Source organism: Eleutherodactylus coqui, chromosome 2 (assembly GCF_035609145.1).
Source record: "Eleutherodactylus coqui strain aEleCoq1 chromosome 2, aEleCoq1.hap1, whole genome shotgun sequence".
Lineage (NCBI taxonomy): Eukaryota > Metazoa > Chordata > Amphibia > Anura > Eleutherodactylidae > Eleutherodactylus > Eleutherodactylus coqui.
Window position 1 is genome coordinate 29891742 of NC_089838.1, and position 19946 is coordinate 29911687.

The 19946-nt window shown below is 44.6% G+C and overlaps 1 protein-coding gene and 1 long non-coding RNA gene across 2 annotated transcripts in view; one reads left to right on the forward strand and one right to left on the reverse strand.

Annotated features, from left to right (window-relative positions):
* LOC136611213 (uncharacterized) overlaps window positions 1-19946 on the forward strand; it is a 141741-nt gene that overhangs the window by 51802 nt on the left and 69993 nt on the right. The gene's annotated exons all lie outside the window — the stretch shown is intronic.
* Window positions 1-19946, reverse strand: part of CCND2 (cyclin D2) — a 54216-nt gene that overhangs the window by 29542 nt on the left and 4728 nt on the right. The window contains exon 3 of the mRNA XM_066590540.1: window positions 14483-14642. Coding sequence (XP_066446637.1) covers window positions 14483-14642 — 160 coding nt within the window. The remainder of the gene's footprint in view (window positions 1-14482; window positions 14643-19946) is intronic.

Sequence of the window (19946 nt, forward strand, 5' to 3'; positions counted from 1 at the left end):
TAAGATAAAGACAGTCACACTGATTACAAGGATGTGTCCGCTGAGTGGATCTGTGCAGTAGTTTTGGAGAAATTACATTTTATCAGTAGTAGCACATGCATAGAGGACTACTTAAGGTAGTCCTGGATATTCATAGGCTGCCTGCCTAGTAGCCAATCATTGGCTGGAGGGCGGGGTGGGTGTGGCTAGGCTGCAGCTCATAAATAAGCAGGACTAGTTCTGTTTCTGCCTGCTGCTAATAAAATGCAAGTTTCTCCCAAACTACTGCACAGATACATACAGCAGACATATCCCTGTAATCAGTGTGACTGTCACTACCTTGTGGTGCCCTCAGTGAGGGCTGCAAAAACATGGCGACAGATTCCTTTTAAAAACTCGCCACCCGGTAGATTTGTCTTCTCTTCCCAGATATCTCCCCTTTTTCCAGAAAGTTGGCAAGTAAAAATCTGTTATTGGGAATTCCTTCTAAAATATAAGGAAGGTACGGCATTTTCCAGCACATGCAAATAAAAAATAAGTAAAATAAGTATATTGTTGGTCATCCCCGCTGACTGGGGAGGACCAAGGGGATCACGGAGGTGTTAACGACCTGACATAACAGGCTTAGCTCTGCTACATCTGTACATTTTATAAGCAAAAAAAAAAAAGGCCAAAAATACTTAAAAGCTTTTCTTGCTCATAGGAATATTCATGTTACATGAGAACGTGCGCTCTCCGCGTCGGGAACTGCCAAATGTGATGCATTATAGGATATGTAACTCGTACACTGTAATTCTCATCTGGCATACGGAATCCCAGTGCCTATGCCAGCCAGCACCGCTGTAGGTCCCCACTCCACGTGTGGTCACAAGAGACCCCGGCCAGATCCAATCACCTAGCTATGCCTCCTTTTTAATGTCATTCAGAATGCAAATGAGACAGCAAGCGAATGGCGAGAGGCCCAGAGTGACTGGGGATCAGCATTCACAAAGTCCCTGCTCTCCTCGCACTAACCTCTCCGGCAAGCGCCATAAACTTGGCCATCAAAAGCTCACACATGCCTCGGCTTTGTTAGGCAACGGGCTGCAATTTGTATCAGCGGCTCCAATTTTTTTTTTTTTGCATATTAATTAACTGCTGCAAATGGGACGGCAAGTGTCCGAGTGCGGCCCCTTTGTGAAGAGACCCCCTCCTCCCCTCCAGTCATGTCAGCCCTCCATACGACTGATGGACCCACAATATTTCCTCCACTTACCCTCTGGGGTGTAGTAGAAATCTGAAGTGGGACATATTTGTCCAACTAAGCCTATTAATATGGACGTTGCCCATAGCAACCAGACTGTATATATACATTTTTGCTTGGTTTATATGGGCCATAGGGACATTTTTATTTTTTTTTATAGGCCTGTTCTGTGTAGTTTATATCCTACATATTCATTGGGTCTAATAGCAAATATTCTGGGTTACTGGATAGCCATATAAAAGTATATATAAATACCATATTATATTGCAGGTCTATCCAGTGTCGGATTATCAGACTTGCTGGATTAAAAGGCAGTACGCGATATTAAAAAAAAAAGCACCGGTTTTACTTTACATGTACTTTTCGATATGCCCACGTTAAATACGAATATTTTCAAGTTACCCAGATCCCAAAAACTGGCAGTCGATGGGTATTTATTTGTGGTTTGCAATGCAAAGTTCGGATTTCTACTAAGTAGACGCATCAAATTAAAACTTCAAGTCTTGTATATTTCAAGCAGACATCTAAGGAAACTGTGAAGTGCTGGGCATAGCGTGCGGCGCTACAATCCGTACCGCACATAGGGTATTTCCCAGGAAACTCCCCCCAAAAAATTAGGCATAATGTAATATAAAGAAAAGCTGGGTGGCAGAAAAAAGAATGGACTTTAAAGGTTCCCAAAGGGTGGTCACCTAACTTTCCCAGACCCCTAAACGGAAATCTGGTCTTGCTATACCTTTATATAACTCTTGTTTCCACCACGCAGATTATTGAAGCAAGTCTGCTGTTTAGGGGTCTAGGAAAGCTGAGTGGGGGGAGTTTGGCTAATGTAAATGTGATGACTGTGCACAAAGCTGAAGTGAATGCACATTTTGGTTAACAACTTGTATGTGTCATATTTCACAGTATTCCAGGAAAAGACCTGACTAATGTAAATCTTTGCTTTATAGCTCAGCAGGCCGAGTGTTAAAGCTGAAGGTGCAGGTTTGGTTAACACTGAGCCCCACCTTTCCTTTTTGAGAAGAGAAAAAAAAAAAAATGAAGGGACATTGTAAGAAAATGTGACAAGAGCGACAAGATACGTATAGTTATATATTACCGCAGCTAGGGCCACTGGACCCATTTCAGATGCCCATGATTTGGGCATTTTGAGGTCCAATCAACAGCCATGCAGCAGTTCTACCAATCCCTACTTAAACCATCATTAGTAACTCGAGTACGGTAGACCGCAGCAGCATGGTGGCCCTATTATGAGCCCTACACTGAACGGTAATCCTTCAGATTCTCACTGGGTGGTGGAAATCTGAACGATAATTCATTCTTTGTTCAGTTTCTGCAAACCTAAAAATCATTCACTGAGCGATCTTCATGGCATCACTACTCTGGTATATCACAGTGAAATGGAGTGACATCACTGCTCTCCTGACATCACAGTGTAATGGAGTGACATCACTGCTCTCCTGACATATCACAGTGTAATGGAGTGACATCACTACTCTGGTATATCACAGTGAAATGGAGTGACATCACTGCTCTCCTGACATATCACAGTGTAATGAAGTGACATCACCACTTTCCTGACATATCACAGTGTAATGAAGTGACATCACCACTTTCCTGACATATCACAGTGTAATGAAGTGACATCACCACTTTCCTGACATATCACAGTGTAATGGAGTGACATCACCGCTTTCCTGACATGTCAGTGTAATGGAGTGACATCACCGCTTTCCTGACATATCACAGTGTAATGGAGTGGCATCACCGCTTTCCTGACATATCACAGTGTAATGGAGTGGCATCACCGCTCTCCTGACATATCACAGTGTAATGGAGTGACATCATTGCTCTCCTGACATATCACAGTGTAATGTAGTGACATCACTGCTTTCCTGACATATCACAGTGTAATGAGTGACATCACCGCTTTCCTGACATATCAAAGTGTAATGGAGTGACATCATCGCTTTCCGGACATATCACAGTGTAATGGAGTGACATCATTACTCTTCAGATGTATCACAGTGTACTGGACTGATATCACTGGTCTCCTGACATATCACAGTGTATTAAAGTGACATCACCGCTCTCCTGACATATCGCAGTGTAATGGAGTGACATCACCACTTTCCTGACATATCACAGTGTAATGGAGTGACATCATTACTCTTCAGATGTATCACAGTGTACTGGACTGATATCACTGGTCTCCTGACATATCACAGTGTATTAAAGTGACATCACCGCTCTCCTGACATATCGCAGTGTAATGGAGTGACATCACCGCTCTCCTGACATATCGCAGTGTAATGGAGTGACATCACCACTTTCCTGACATATCACAGTGTAATGGAGTGACATCATTACTCTTCAGATGTATCACAGTGTACTGGACTGATATCACCGGTCTCCTGACATATCACAGTGTATTAAAGTGACATCACCGCTCTCCTGACATATCGCAGTGTAATGGAGTGACATCACCTCTCTCCTGACATATCGCAGTGTAATGGCATGACATCACCGCTTTCCAGACATATCGCAGTGTAATGGAGTGACATCACCGCTTTCCAGACATATCACAGTGTATTGGAGTGACATCATTACTCTTCAGACGTATCACAGTGTATTGGAGTGACATCATTACTCTTCAGACATATCACAGTGTATTGGAGTGACATCATTACTCTTCAGACGTATCACAGTGTATTGGAGTGATATCACTGGTCTCCTGATATATCACAGTGTATTAAAGTGACACCACTACGCTCTTGACTTATCACAATGTATTGGAGTAACATCACCGCTCTCCAGACATATCACAGTGTATTTGAATGACATCACCGCTCTCAGACCTCTCAGTGTATTGGAATGACATCACTGCTCTTCTGACAAATCAGAGTGTTAAGGAGTTACATCACTGCTGACACATCACAATCAATGGAGTGACATCACCATTCTCCACACGTACCATGTAATGTATCGAAGCGACATGGCCACTTTAACAATAAACCGCATACAGTATTGGATTGACATCCGCACTCTATATTATGACATCGTAAACACAGTCTATATGTTAGAACGCAGTATATATGTTATAACCAATAGATAGATGTGGGATATTTTGTTCAGTTATAGCAAAAGTAACCCAGTGGTTAAACAAATTAAGTGGTGACTCATCATACCCAGATTAAAACATCTCCGTTTCTTGGCCAAGAATACATAGAAAAATCTTGTTTAGTTAGCGCAGAGAGGCGAGAGGCCTGTGACATTTTATAGATCCCTCAGTGCTTCGAGTTACTTCACACAAAAACATGTCCAGTCGACTCCACTGACCTCATCTACAATTAAAACCACCCAATTAGTGCCAAATGTCATCCCTATGTAATTGTCACATACACAAAAATAGAAAGAAAGGGGTTATTTTTAGCTTTCTATGGCGTCGGGCCGCAAAAATAGATGACACGGAGGTTACTTTAAAGGGAAGCTGGGAAGCGCTTGTTTTGAGCCACTTTCAAGGCTTTGTCCACGATTTACATAAATCTTGTAATATCACTAAGCCATAAGAAACGGACAAAGAAAAAGATTTCTAATATACGGAAGGTAAAAATTCTGTGCTAGTTGTCCGTAAGGGCCAGATCAGGCCCTGTTGAGGCCTATGGACAGCGTCCATATAATAGCACCATACACTACACAAATAATGCCACCGTAAGTGCTAAATAGTCCCTAAATAAAATGCCAAACTGTGCCCTAACAATACACCGTACAACGCCCACATAAATAGTGCTTATATCCAAGCCCAATCGGACAAATATCCCTGACATGGGACAAAGACGAGAAGAGAGTCCACATAATACCGCTCAGGTCCCGGGTTTCCAAGCGCCAGACTTTTAGGAAAATTTAAAGGGGTTGTCCCGCGAAACAAAGTGGGGTTATACACTTCTGTATGGCCATATGAATGCACTTTGTAATGTACATTGTGCATTAATTATGAGCCATACAGAAGTTATTCACTTACCTGCTCCGTTGCTAGCGTCCCCGTCTCCATGGTGCCGTCTAATTTTCAGCGTCTAATTGCCCGATTAGACGCGCTTGCGCAGTCCGGTCTTCTCCCTTCTGAATGGGGCCACTCGTGCCAGAGAGCTGCTCCTCGTAGCTCCGCCCCGTCACGTGTGCCGATTCCAGCCAATCAGGAGGCTGGAATCGGCAATGGACCGCACAGAAGACCTGCGGTCCACCGAGGGTGAAGATCCCGGCGGCCATCTTCGCAAGGTAAGTAAGAAGTCACCGGAGCGCGGGGATTCGGGTAAGTACTATCCGTTGTTTTGGGTTTTTTTTAAACCCCTGCATCGGGTTTGTCTCGCGCCGAATGGGGGGGCTATTGAAAAAAAAAAAATCCGTTTCGGCGCGGGACAACCCCTTTAAGAAAAGTTGCCCCACGAAATAAGTTATCCTCTACCCATTCTGTGGGTGTAACAACTGGGACCCTCACTGATAAGAGTTATTGAATGGGACAGTGGTTCCTCTAGTACACTACCGCTCTACTCATTTCAATGGGACTGCCAGAGATAGTCGAAGAAATGTGCGACCATTCATTCAGAGGCCCCATTCTTGTGGGGTAGAGCTCAGATCCTGGGAATAGGGGGATAACATCTTTTAGGGGGAAATACTGTCTTTTGGTGGGATCAAGTCTATATCAGAACTCACAATTCCGCTCGTTACCCTTGGTCACGTGCCCCGACAGCTCAGCGCTCTGTAACTGTCATTTGAGTTCCCTCCATGCAATTCTTCCTGATAGCAGAAAAGCAACAAAAATCTAGATATCGGTTTATATAGGACTGAAGTATATAGCGTGATTCAAGCGAAGCACATGCTATCAATAATTCTGATTTGTACCGCAGCATGGTTCTAGTGATGAGCGGGGGTCTCGCAACGGGACCCCACTGGTCAAAACTTTTCACATGTCTATATGAAATGTCAAAAGTTAGTAAAAAAGTGCAGGACTATTGTCCAAGGGAAAACAACAGGATACATTTGTAGTTCTTGTTTTTCGGAGCCCCGCTTACGATCGGACTGCAGCAGCGTACGACATTCCTGACATACTGTTTAGGAAACAGGTAATACACTGATCACATTCAGGGCGGAAAACGAGGGTCACCAGACCACCGGCCTGAGTAACGTGACCGGACGTCACGCAGGTACTCAACCGGTTAATATCCCGCCGGCCCATAATATTACCCTTAATAGAGGCCTTGTCAGTAGATATTCTCCTGGAAGGCAGTTCTTCTTTCCAGTGGGCACATTTCCCAGTAGAAGACAAATCTCCCAGTCCATATTTGTTTTATGAAACCACGAAAACCATAAGTGGAAAAAACATAACTTGTTGACAGTAAATCAGCCGATTTAAAATGGCAGCTTGTTCTTTACCTGAGATATCCAATCAATCAGACGCATTCATACGGTTTCAATAACTACTGACAGGACCGAGAAACAGATCCTTCACCCACTGGGAGAGGGTACGGAAAACTGGCGCACTGGTACTGGGACTAAAACATCTTGTAGACCATGGCAACCTAACCTATTTTCACTTTGGCGTCACTTAAAGGTGACCTACTAGAAGAGAAAAAAGGCCCTAAAAAAAAGATCAGAAAGGGACATATCGTCAGAATCGCTCAGGAGTGCGCCTCGTTTGATAGAAACTGGTAGTGCATTATTAAAACGGTTTTGGGCCTAAATGGTCTGCTTGGACCACGTTTGATTTAGAAAACCCATTTTCAAGTACCCTATTACATACGTGTTAACAGTCCCTATTTTGGTGGGACAATCCTATAACTGTACCACAAAATAAATCAATCTTGTTATTTGTATAGCGCCAACTTATTCCACAGCGCTTTTTATTTATTATCCCCCACCAAGCTGGGTACTCATATAACCGACCTCAAAAGGATGGAAGGTCGAGTCAACCTTGAGCTGGCTACCTGAACCACGCGGGGATTGAACTCGCAACCTTTAAGTCGTGAACGAGAGCTTAGGAGTACATTTCTGCTGCCTTAACACTCTGCGCGGATGGGATTTATGCAAATCCCACCCAAAATGGGGGTTTTGAGCCATGTGTGGTGTTCCCAAAGACGAGGCTTAAAGGGGTATCCCAGAATTTAAAGTTCTACCCTATCCACAAATCATAACTATTCTTGCTCGGTGTCCAAATTCATTTGGTAGGATAGTGTACATCTGTGTCCATAAGTAGAAGCATGCCTACACATGGGCATTTAAAGGGCATTAAAAAGCTTCTCCATTTAGGATAATCCCTACTTGTTTGTGATCTACTTCTTGTCAAGGGATCTTCTAAGTGTCTTCTCACTAGGACCCTCCGCTATAAATTGTGGGGAAACCTGGCAGTAAAGTGTTCAATTTCCTTGCAGCGCCACCAGAGGGGAAATTAGGCATTACACAGTGTCCATTCGAGTCAATGGGTTGTCTATGTGTAATATGAGGCAGGAGAAGTCCTCCACAGCGAGGGACACTCTTGGTAGCTGTTTTGAACTGTGACCCCTAAGAGATAAGGATCCTAAACAGAGGACCCCCTCTATCAACTCAGAGTTCCCTATTTAGAAATAAGCTTTCTAAACTGTACAACCACTGTAAATAGGTCGTCGGTGAAAATGACCACCATCGGTGAAATCAATGGGAGTGCTGCGCTGCTACGTCACTTCCTGTTCCTCTCCTGGCAGTTCTGGATGTGAGGTTCTGGCCAGCAGAGAGGCAGGAAGTGGAGTAGCAGCGCAGCGCTCCCAATGATTTCAATGGGAGTAAAGCCACCACATTGGGCAGATAATGCTTGGCAAATCCCTTCATCAGGCGTTACAATTTAATGATCCAATATTGGCATTGGTGATAAAGAACAGATTCGGCCATGGCGGAGGTTCGTGGAGTTTCTCCCATTGTTTTAATGGGGCATCTTGCATTGCATGCACTTTGCGGATGGTGTGATGATGCTACCAGCCCCATTGAAAACAATGGACTCTGCGACGCGAGGGCGCGCACAAGATGGAACATGCAGCGTTTTATTTCCCGCATCGTATCGCCATGCAGGGAAACATCGCTCATGTGTATGACCCCATGCAAAAGAATGGGGTTCATATTTGTGCGTCTCGCAACGGACGAATTTTACACGATTTTTACACGATTTTGGCGCCCGTCTTAAGAGAAACAGAAAGGCGATACTCCATTGGTCAAAGCAGCAAAAAAATTGGATCAATGAGCAGTGGAAAAATATCTGCTAGTCAGATGAATCCAGATTTCCGCTTCGCTGTGCTGCAACCCTTCCTGTCAGTTGTCACCAGTTCAGGCTGGCAGAGTAATGGTAAGGTCTTCTTGGCACATGCTGGGCCCGCTTATATCTGTGGATGGACGGAATGACCAATTATTGCGGTTCTGAAGGCCAAAAGAGGTCTGATGTGCTACTAGATGGGCGTTTCTAATAAACTAGCCATTAAGTGTACTGCAGAGCTGCATTCGCAATTCTGCTAATTGTTACAGAAAACAGTTGATAAGCTTGACAGCCGGCCATGTGCTGTGAGCAGTAAAAGCTGCAGGACTACAATGGTCGGATATCTCTTCATAAAACAATATCTTTGGCTAAAACTAGATGCATTTTAGTTTAAAAGAATGGCTTCCATTCCACCTCCGACACAGATGGCAACCCAGCTTTCCCAGACACCTGAATGGCAGATTTTACCTAGTAATGGAAAGGTATGGGGTGGGCAATTTTTTTTTGGCTGTATCAACAAAACCAAGCGTTTAGAAAAGTTGGATGACAACTGATAGAAGCCATATTGCTTGTCAATAGGATTTCCCGGGCACGAATAGAAGTGGAAGTTTTAAAAAAAATGTACCAAATACTTTTTATTTTTCAGGAAATTCAATATAGCTCATAAAATTATGAAATGCAGGGTAAAAATAACCCACTCTCCCACCTATCTGTTAGTGACATTTTAAAAGGCCAGTGCGGTACGATATCCCCGCCACTACTTACAGACATGAAATGTGGTCTGCGTTTCTGTGAATCTGGACTGTCGAGCTTCATATCTAGACTCTGCCTGTAACCAACGTTTAACAAACACCTTCTATTTAATTACACACGAAATGCGTCTTTACAGCCTCACTTCATGTATCGACGGGACTCGCAAGCAGATTAACATAAAAAGACAAATGCATGACCGTTGCCTAACTACGGTACTAGTACAGAATCCATACACGTTTGTGTTTACATATAGATTTAATCTAGAAGAGTGGCTTTTTACATATATTAAATAACTTATTTGCTGCTGATCCTGAGTTATATCCTGTATTATACTCCAGAGCTGTACTCACTATTCTGCTGCTGGAGTCAGTGTACATATATTACTTATCCTGTACTGATCCTGAGTTACATCCTGTATTATACTCCAGAGCTGCACTCACTATTCTGTTGGTGGAGTCACTGTGTACATACATTACTTATCCTGTACTGCTCCTGTATTATACTCCAGAGCTGCACTCACTATTCTGCTGGTGGAGTCACTGTGTACATACATTACGTATCCTGTACTTATCCTGAGTTACATCCTATATTATAGTCCAGAGCTGCACTTACTATTCTGCTTCTGGAATCACAGTGCACATATATTACTTATCCTGTACTGATCCTGAGTTACAGCCTGTAATATACCACAGAGCTGCACTCACCATTCTGTTGGTGGAGTCACTGTGCACATATATTACTTATCCTGTACTAATCCAGAGTTACAGCCTGTATTATACTCCAGAGCTGCACTCACTATTCTGCTAGTGGAGTCACTAGGTACATACATTAGTTATCCTGTACTACTCCTGGGTTACATCCTGTATTATACTCCAGAGCTGCACTCACTATTCTGCTGGTGGGGTCACTGTGTACATACATTACTTATCCTGTACTGATCCTGAGTTACATCCTGTATTATACTCCAGAGCTGCACTCACTATTCTGCTGGTGGAGTCACTGTGTACACGCATTACTTATCCTGTACTGCTACTGTATTATACTCCAGAGCTGCACTCACTATTCTGCTGGTGGAGTCACTGTGTACATACATTACGTATCCTGTACTTATCCTGAGTTACATCCTATATTATAGTCCAGAGCTGCACTCACTATTCTGCTGGTGGAGTCACTGTGTACATACATTACTTATCCTGTACTGCTTTTGAGTTATATCCTGTATTATACTCCAGAGCTGCACTCACTATTCTGCTGGTGGAGTCACTGTGTACATACATTACATTACTTATCCTGTACTGATCCTGAGTTACATCCTGTATTATACTGCAGAGCTGCACTCACTATTCTGCTGGGGGAGTCACTGTGTACATACATTACTTATCCTGTAGTGATCTTGAGTTACATCCTGTAACATTCACTATGCTGCTAATGGAGTCGCTGTGCACATAACTAATCCTGCACTGTTCCTGAACTAAAGGCTGTATTATACTCCAGAGCTGCACTCACTATGCTGCTTTTGGAGTTACAGTGTACCTTACATCCCTTTACTTACCTTGTACTGATTCTAGACCCATATTCACTATGCAGCTGGAGGAGTTACTGTGCACCTAACTAATCCTGTACTGTTCCTGAGTTAGAGGCTGTATTATACTCCAGAGCTGCACTCACTATGCTGCTTTTGGAGTTACTGTGTAACATACACCCCTTTACTTATCTTGTACTGATTCTTGAACTGTATTCACTATGCTGCTGGTGCAGTTACTTTGTTCATAACTAATCCTGTTCTGTTCCTAAGTCAGAGCCTGTAAAATACTCCCAGAGCTACATTAGCAGTTTTGAAAACTTCAGAGCTGGAGTCTCCCAAAATTCCTTGTTGACTCGGATTCTGATGTAGGGAAAACTAACCGTCCCCTCTGCATTATAGGACTCCGTTAAGCTGTTAGAAGTGGCATCAACAATCTTATTGACAGCTTCCAACGATAAACAGCAGAATTGTGAGCGCCGCTTTGGAGTATGATACTGTATATGCTCTAACACAGGGTCCGCAATGGAATGGATTTTACAAAGGCTGACTGTTTTATTAGATGATACCTCTATATACAACTAAACAGTTGCTCAAATGTGGACCTATAGGGCATGAACTAGCTGATAGACAATCTCACTGAGGCTAGAATAGACAAGCTTCACATTAATAGCTATCACTAGGCCAAGTCTATATTAAAGGGGGTTTCCAAGGAGCCTAAATACTTACACAGAACCTCAGTATTAGAACCTGCACTTCTGGCCTGGTTCTGACACTGGGTCACATGGCATGACCTGTTCCTATTGTGCCAGTCATGTCATTGAAGGGGTTATCTCACTTTTTGCAATTGGTGACCTATCCTCCGATCAACAGATGATCATGGGTGTCTGCCGAATAGCTAATTTCTGGTGCCACTGTGGCCCAGGTTGGTATTGCAGGTGCAGCTCCCACTGAATTCTATACCTGCAATACCAACCAGGGCCACTGAACTGTGGTCAGCACTTTGATTCCTGCACTATCCATAGTGACAGTGGTGTCAAGAATCAGCTGATTGGTCGGGATCCAGAGTGTCGGACCCCCGCCAATCATCTTTTGATGACGGGTTCTGAAGATAGGTCATATTAGTAGAAAAAAAAGTGAGAAAACTCCTTTAAAAGGTGTTGTAAACTATTGATGGTCTATCCTCGGGATAAGTCATCAATAGTAGATTGGTGGGGGTCCGTTGCCTGGGACCTCCTGCTGATCAGCTGTTTGCCAGGCTGATTTCTACAGGAAGTGAAAAGCTCTGTTCTTACTGTAGTGGCCAGGTTTGGAACTGCAGGCGAAGTTCCCATTAATTTCAAGGCAATACCAAGCCTCACCACTACAGTAAGAATGGAGCTGTCTGCTTCCTGCAGAACTCAGTTCGGTACACATGTGCACTAGCCCAGCGAACAGCTAACCGGCAGGGGACCACACCAATCTACTATTGATGACTTACCCTGAGGATAGGCCATCATTAGTTTACAATCGGACAACCCTTAAAGAACTGTTGACAGATGTTAATAACAAAGCCAACCCCCTTATCTGTGATGGCATGCAGAGACCTAGCTAAAATGATTGTATATGGGTTCCACCCCCATCACTGCGAGTTTTACCAATACGATAGCTGGAAACCCTCATTACTGCCCCTTATCAATCCCAATTCTTCCCCTGATATATCAGGACACACCAAGTGTAAGCAAGGACTTGTATACGATTAGTGAAATATCTTCCTTCCTGAAACAGCGCCACCCCTGTCCATGGACGATATATGGTATTACAGCATTCAAATAAAAAGGGGCTAATTTACAACACCAACCACAATACTTCAACAATGGTCTACAAGGCTTAGCATTAGGATGGGAACTACAGAATGGTTCAATTGAACAATCAGAATAGTAGTCAGGCTAATATTTGCATATTAGTCATTAAATTTACCAGAACTGCATTATTCCCAACCACGAGAGATCTGAGCTCATGAAAGCTGCATCCACCATACTGGCACAATTGTTCTCTCCAGCACTAGAAGGGTTAAATATGAGGAATTGCAAACCTCGGTTTCATCTGTGGATAAGAACTCTAGGTGTGGTACAGAAATATGCGCTCCCTGCCACACCTAGCCATTCTCATAAAGTTTCTGTAAGCTAATTTATTTGTTGCAGTCAGATGCCTTTAATCACTTTCTCTTGGCTGTAGAGGCGTTCTTCTTGTGGACCAGAACTCCGAGTAAAAAGGACTGCGGCGGGTCCAGATCCTGACACCGCCAGCAAGTCGCGTACAGCGGCCACTGCAGGGGAAATGGAGTATTGCACCAGAACTCTTCAGATGAGTCTATCAGAGCGAGAGCCACTGCTCTTTAGATAACCGTTGACCATGTGCACTATTTCGGCACATGGATGCCAAGACAGCCCCCTCATGAGGTGGATAGAAATTCGCCATCATATACACTTATGGTACTTTCACCTCTCCGGGACTTTAATCATCGATGACCTATTTGCAGGATAGGTGATGAATAAGTGATCTGTGGGGGATCACTGCTGGCGATCAGCTGATCAAGCAGAAAATACTGCAGCACCCCGAGCTGGTATTGTAGGCATAGCTCCAATTTCATTCAACTGGAGCAGCGCCTGTAGTACCAACCAGAATGGTAGCATTTTGACAGGCTATCAGCTGATCAATACAAAAAAAAAATCTTGTTATTTGTATAGCGCCAACTTATTCCGCAGCACTTTCAGGTATTTTATTTATTACCCCCCAGCAAGCTGGGTACTCATTATACCGACCTCGGAAGGATGGAAGGCTGAGTCAACCTTGAGCCGACTACCTGAATCACGCGGGATTGAATTTACAGCCTTCAGCAGGAAGCCTGAGTGGCGGGCCAAAAAAATACTGATGATCAATCCTGAGGATAGGTCATCGATAATAAAAGTCTGGGACAACCTCAATAATCTCAGTCTGGAATATGGCGGCGACCTCAGCTACTGGGATTGGGGGACTTCAGTTCTGTCAATAGGTGGGGGGTCCCAGAGCATATTCCATGGCTCACAATGGTGGAGTGTAGAGCGCTCACATGGTTCTCACTAGTTTGGCTGGGATAGTACATCCAATTTTTGATGGGTTTTTTCCCAAACCAAACCTTCAGAAATGGATCCAGCATGAAGGCAAATTAATAATGACGCGGGTTGGCAAATGTCCTGGATCCCAATGCAAACTGAACCTCATTCCGTTTTTTTTTACGCAACACATCACAAATCTACGTCGGGTTCCCACTGCAATGAATGGGAAGGTGTGGAATATCCTCCTGGTCATCAAGGCCTAACAACTTCCCTTATACATATCCAATACCTGCATATCCACTCTTGGCTGCATCAAGAATTGCACCAGAATCTGCATGCTTGATTCCAGCCTTGTGCCATATAAGATCTCTGCTTGCAGTCATACAATACAAACCTATTCTGCTGATAGGATGGTAGACAATCACATGAGCAGGACAGATTATTATCCACCGTAAGTAGACGACGAAGGTTTCTAGTGAAGGACAGCAAGCAGAGATCTTAAGAATGGTGAAGAACAGATACAGAAAGTCTATTAGAAAATTGTGTATTTTTTCATTCTACACTAAATAACATTTGGCGGAAACGAGGATAAAAACATATAGAAAAAAACCTGCACCCCCATTCCTTGAGCTTACCTGTGGCACAGAGTGCAATGAATGTCTGTGCATGCTTCCGGACCATGAGCAGTTTATCTTTAGGTAATGGCAGCTTTCTTAATATGTGTTCGATAAAGTCATGTGGTGTGACAGCAGCCAGGTTCCACTTCAATTTTCCTAACACCACCAGCTCCCACTCCTGCAAATCAAGAGAAATCATCATTTACTTCCGATCCGATTTGCAATGTATTTTGTGAGATCGGAAAGACATTACTGAGGCAAAATAATAAAAAAAAAGAAATTAAAAAAAAAATATATATATATACTTTAAAAAAAAAAAAGGGAGAGCATGAGGTTACGACCCTAGGCCGGGTTCCGTTACACGTGACACCTTTTATAGCCCGCTCACACGGATGTTTAGAGATACATGTACACTCATGTGCGCAAATTGCTGTGGACAGCAGATTTCTTAGGTTCATCGGCTTACTGTTTAAAAAAATAGGGGCCGAGGCGTGGGGCCGGTCTACGCAAGTAGCCCATTAAGATGTCCTGTGGACCAGAGCAAGATCACAATCTGTCTACGGCTTTTCAATGTGCTCTATGTAATAAGATGTATAATGCATGTGATGTGGGACCACCGGCCATTGCATATTACCCACCATCGGGCGTTTGGCTCTATTAGACCCACAGCATACAATGCGGACCAAGCCTTGTAGGACAAGGCCAGTGATCAAATCGGTTGAGTCTAGAAATAGTGAGGTGTAAAGACCCTTCCTAAATATACAGTATATCAACATCAACCATAATATGTCTCTTATTTCGTTCTGGTTCGGAAGGTGGATCGTATGTGCAGTTTAGATTTCATGCGAAAGTCATCCACGGGTGTACAGAAAATACGTGGCCTAACAGGGTAACAAGAAACTACATCTGCTGTAGGAAAAGCATGAGAGGAAAAAAAAAACCTAGGCAATGGAAATATTTTGTTATCGCGCGGGGTGAATGCCGTAAAAATAATGACAAAAAATAATGCTAGAATTGATATTTTTCATTTGGACTCAATACATAACAGGAAGTAATCCAAAAGTCCCATGTACCTCCAAGAGGTACCAATAAAAACTGCAACTCCTCCCACAAAAAAACAAGCCCTCACACAGCTCAGCGGAAAAATGAAAATGTTCTAAGGCCTCATGTCCACGGGGAAAATCAGGCCCGCTACGGATTCTCCATGGAGAATCTGTAGCAGGTCCCTCCTGCCCCGCGGACATGGCGCTTAAAATAAGAATAAACTTACCTCCCGCTCCGGATCTTCTCTTCGCCGCGGCGTCATCTTCTCTGCGTCGCGGCCGGATCTCCTTTCTTCGGCCCGGCGGATGTGCAGGGCACGTCGGGTGCGTGCCGCGCGCATGCGCCGGCCCGAAGAAAAAAGATATGGCCGCGACGGAGAGAAGATGGCGCCGCGGCGAAGGGAAGAACCGGAGCAGGTGAGTAAATTCCGATTTATGTCTCCCACGGATCCGGACGGCTTCCATAGAAGCCCGCGGGAGCCGTCCCCGCATGAAAATGGAGCATGGTCCATTTTTTTCATGCTCCATTTAAAAAAATTAAAAAAAAATCACTTTTATTGACCATCCGCGGGTATTTATCTACCCGCGGGTGGTCAATGCATCCCTATGGGATGCGGATCCGCGGGCAGGAGAAGAGTTAAAATCGGCTGCGGATTTTAATTCTTCTTTTGCCCGTGGACATGAGGCCTAAATCTCAGAAAGCAGAGATCAATTGTTCTAATTTTTAAAAAGGTTTTATTTTATTATGCAAAAGTAGTTAATAAAAACCTTTTCTATGAACGTATCACAGTAATCGTGACGATTCAGAAGTTATAGTGAACGCCGTAAAAAGCAAAACCCAAAAACAATTCTGGAATTTCTGAGGGGGATGGGGGGGTCAAACTCTACCCCATAATTTTTTCGATAAAAGTTTATAGACCGTATAGGTGTTAAAATCCGAAATCCGTATCAGCCACGAGTTGGTTAGATTTCAGCTATCATTTATGCTAATTTCTGATGTAAATTCTAGCAAATCTGGTGGACCCGCCCCTTCTATTAAGCCTCGCCCACTTTAATGAGAGGGAAAAAGAAGTGGGCATAGTGGCGGAGAATCCAAAGAGTTACATATTTTTGCAAAACTTTTCTCATTTTATGCCAAGAAGCGAGCACATTTCACATGATAAATCACCACCACTGCGCTGAACGAGAAATGTCCACCGGGCTGCTCCCCCCTTAGCTCGGCCTAATTTACAGGTTTCTTCCTATTCTCAGAGCTCCTTCAATAAAGCAAAGCCGACCGGGAAAAAGTTAAGACAGTAGTCGCCCAATCCATTGTCATTGCCCACAGCAACCAATCGCGGCACAGCTTTTATTTCCTATACTGCTGTGATTGGTTGCTATGGGCAACAAAGAGAGATCTTCTTTTAGACAGCGCACCCACTTTCCAATAGCATGTTTGCCTGAGCCGCTGGCTTCCAGAAAGTCCACCTGCCTTTGGTGTAAATATCTACTAAATGGGTGATGCCATGTTTCCTTTTTACTAGAGAAGTCAGGAAGCAGCTGCTACAATATGGAACGTCAAGCCGGCAGTGTGCGTGTGCGCCTCTCCACTAGGTGGCTCTCCACCTTACAGTCTATGGGAGTTCTAGAAAGTTCCGAACTAGAGATGAGTGAGTATACTCGTAATTACTCGATCGAGCACCGCGATTTTCGAGTACTTCAGTACTCGGGTGAAAAGATTCGGGGGGGGGGGGGGGGGGGAGGCGTGGTGGCGCGGGGGGTAGCAGCGGGGAACAGGGGGGAGCCCTCTCTCTCTCTCTCCCCCTCACTCCCCAGTGCAACCCCCCACTCACCCACGGCGCCCCCGAATCTTTTCGCTCGAGTACGGAAGTACTCGAAAATCGCGGTGCTCGGGCGAAAAAGGGGTGCGGTCGAGCACGCTCGCTCATCTCTATTCCGAACACATTGCCTGAGAGTTCTGTCACTTCCTCTGCTCAGTTACGTATTAACATGATAAAAGCTCTTGGACAATTCACGCAAAGCGCAGTTTAAACAGCTAAACATGAGATGGCTGTTTATATCTGTGTGGGCCACCTACAAACGGGCGAGATTCGTACGCTGCAAAATGCACAAATCTGGCTCGAATAGGAACCCCATTTTTTTGAATGGGGTTATGTACACGGGCGGAACAAATCGTGGCATGGCCTATCTTTGGGCGTGCCCACGCATCACCCATTGTCTTCAATGGGGCAGATGGCAGTATCGCACCACATGCTAGGTGCACACGAGTGCAGTCGGAAACAATGGGCGACACTCCGTGATCCGCCGCAGATCACTGCTTCTCCGTAGTGATGTGAGGCGGTTTTGATATAAAAACGCATGTTGGCGAGCGCGATATCGGGCCATGATTGATTGGCCTAATATGGCACTCGCCCGTGTGAAGTTACCTTCACTCCTAGCTGCAGGATGGGCTTACAAGGAGCAGCTGTTGTCCAAATATCGCTAAATCAAGCGAATGTACACGACAGTTGTTCCATGTAGACACGGCCATGAACAGGGTGAAGAGCGAGAATTCGTTCACTAGTTGTTTTGTTTCAGCTCACCTAGTAGTGGCGGTTTACTACTTATTACCTGCGGAAAGGCTATATTTATATGGGCGATGTGAGTGGCACCCGACTTTCTCAATCGCAACTGGCATCACATAGCAGGTGGACACTCCATGCTGTGCGAGACGCCACACATTACAGGGCCCGTTCTCGTGCGAGACTCGCGCCAATGGGACTCGCAGCAATTTTTCAAGGGTTCGAGTGACAATCGCTCATGTGAATAAACAATGGATGGGTTCATTTTCCGTGCGAGTTCCGTCCATATCGGACAGGACAGAACTCACGCAATTTACGAGCCGCATGAAAGTGGCCGAACCAGACAATCGTTTGGCTAGTCATTGAAAACCAATGAAGTTTGCAGGGACGCGTACACTTCAGCGACCGCGAACGTGACCAATCATTCTGGATAAAAGCACATGAATCGTCGTCGTTCATAGACTAACAACTTGCAGTAGCGACTGTTCGAACGATAGGGCGCCAGTGTAAACCCGCCCTAAACTGGGTAGTCTGATCTCACAGAACGATCCCAGCCAATTGGCCTCCATATCCAGGCTGACAGAGGTGGCGGGGGTTTACGGAAACAGGCAAGCACCCTGTGCTCTTCGTTTCTGTAACTCCCATAGAAACTAATGGGAGCTACTTAGTTTCTGTACCAAATGAGATATGGAAATGGCGTAGCTTGCCACGCTAACGCTACTTTCCGAAGTTCTATCCACTTCTATGGGAGCTAAGGGAACAGTATAGCGCAGGGCACTCGGCTGTTTCCATACATCTGGCCGCCTCTAGCAGGCAGCAGTACGTGGTGAGACCCAATATGGGCATTCTCAAGACTGTACCTTTCAAGGGCTCTTAGGCTGGGTTCACGTGGGGCGTAATTGCCGTGCATGAAAATTCCGCCTGCGCCTTTTTATCTTGGGATTAGCCAGCAAAGTGGACGAGATTTGCAAAAATCTCGTCCACACGCTGCGGCCAATCCGTTACAGCCAAGCCACGCTAAAATTGACATGCCACGTAGAATTCAAAGACGTGGCATGTCAATTATTACCCCCTTTCCGCGGCAGCCTCTCCTCTCTATGGGCAGAGATGGCCTCAGTGGAATGCAGTCAGCGAAGCTGCATTTCTCCCATGGAAATCTCGCGGTATTTCCGTGCGGTCATTCCGCGACATTTCAGTCCCATGTGAACCCAGCCTTAAAAGCACCCTATCAGAGCTCAATGCACAAGCTGAAGATCTATAGCCATGAATGCATAATTGCTAGAAGTCCAAATTTTGGCAGGACAATTCTATAAACCAGACCTCTAAAGGGGCAGGAGTTAGGCAAAAGCAGCTATATTGGGGGGGACATTTCCAGGGCCAAAGCTCACATGTCCCCAAATATGGTTGGTAGGTATGAGAATGAGATCCGATTCCATTCGGCATTTCCCAAATCAAGATCCCTGATGTTCCAGGGAAGAATCCCATCCTTGATACAAGTCATGCAGCCTTGTATTCGGAACACTCCATTTTCATCCACTTTGAACCTTTATCTGCCATCATTTCGGCATTTGCGCTGGCCATAATTGTTGCATATGAACGGGCCTTGTCATAGACCTTACATACTTAATATCATCTCCATGTGGCACATTAACATGCGTGTCTAGTTCAGGTTACCGAATGCTGTATGGGAGATAAGTGTTTCAAGACTCTAAGGGCCCTTTACCATCTGCATTCGGGATTCCATGTTCCTACTACTTTGAGAGCAGGAAACCAGATTTCCGCAGCCGATTGGTTTGGTTTTATGGCAAAACCCAATGGCGCCAAACATTGACTATATTGGGGTCCATTCTGTTCCTCTTATCTTGTCTGGCATTTTAC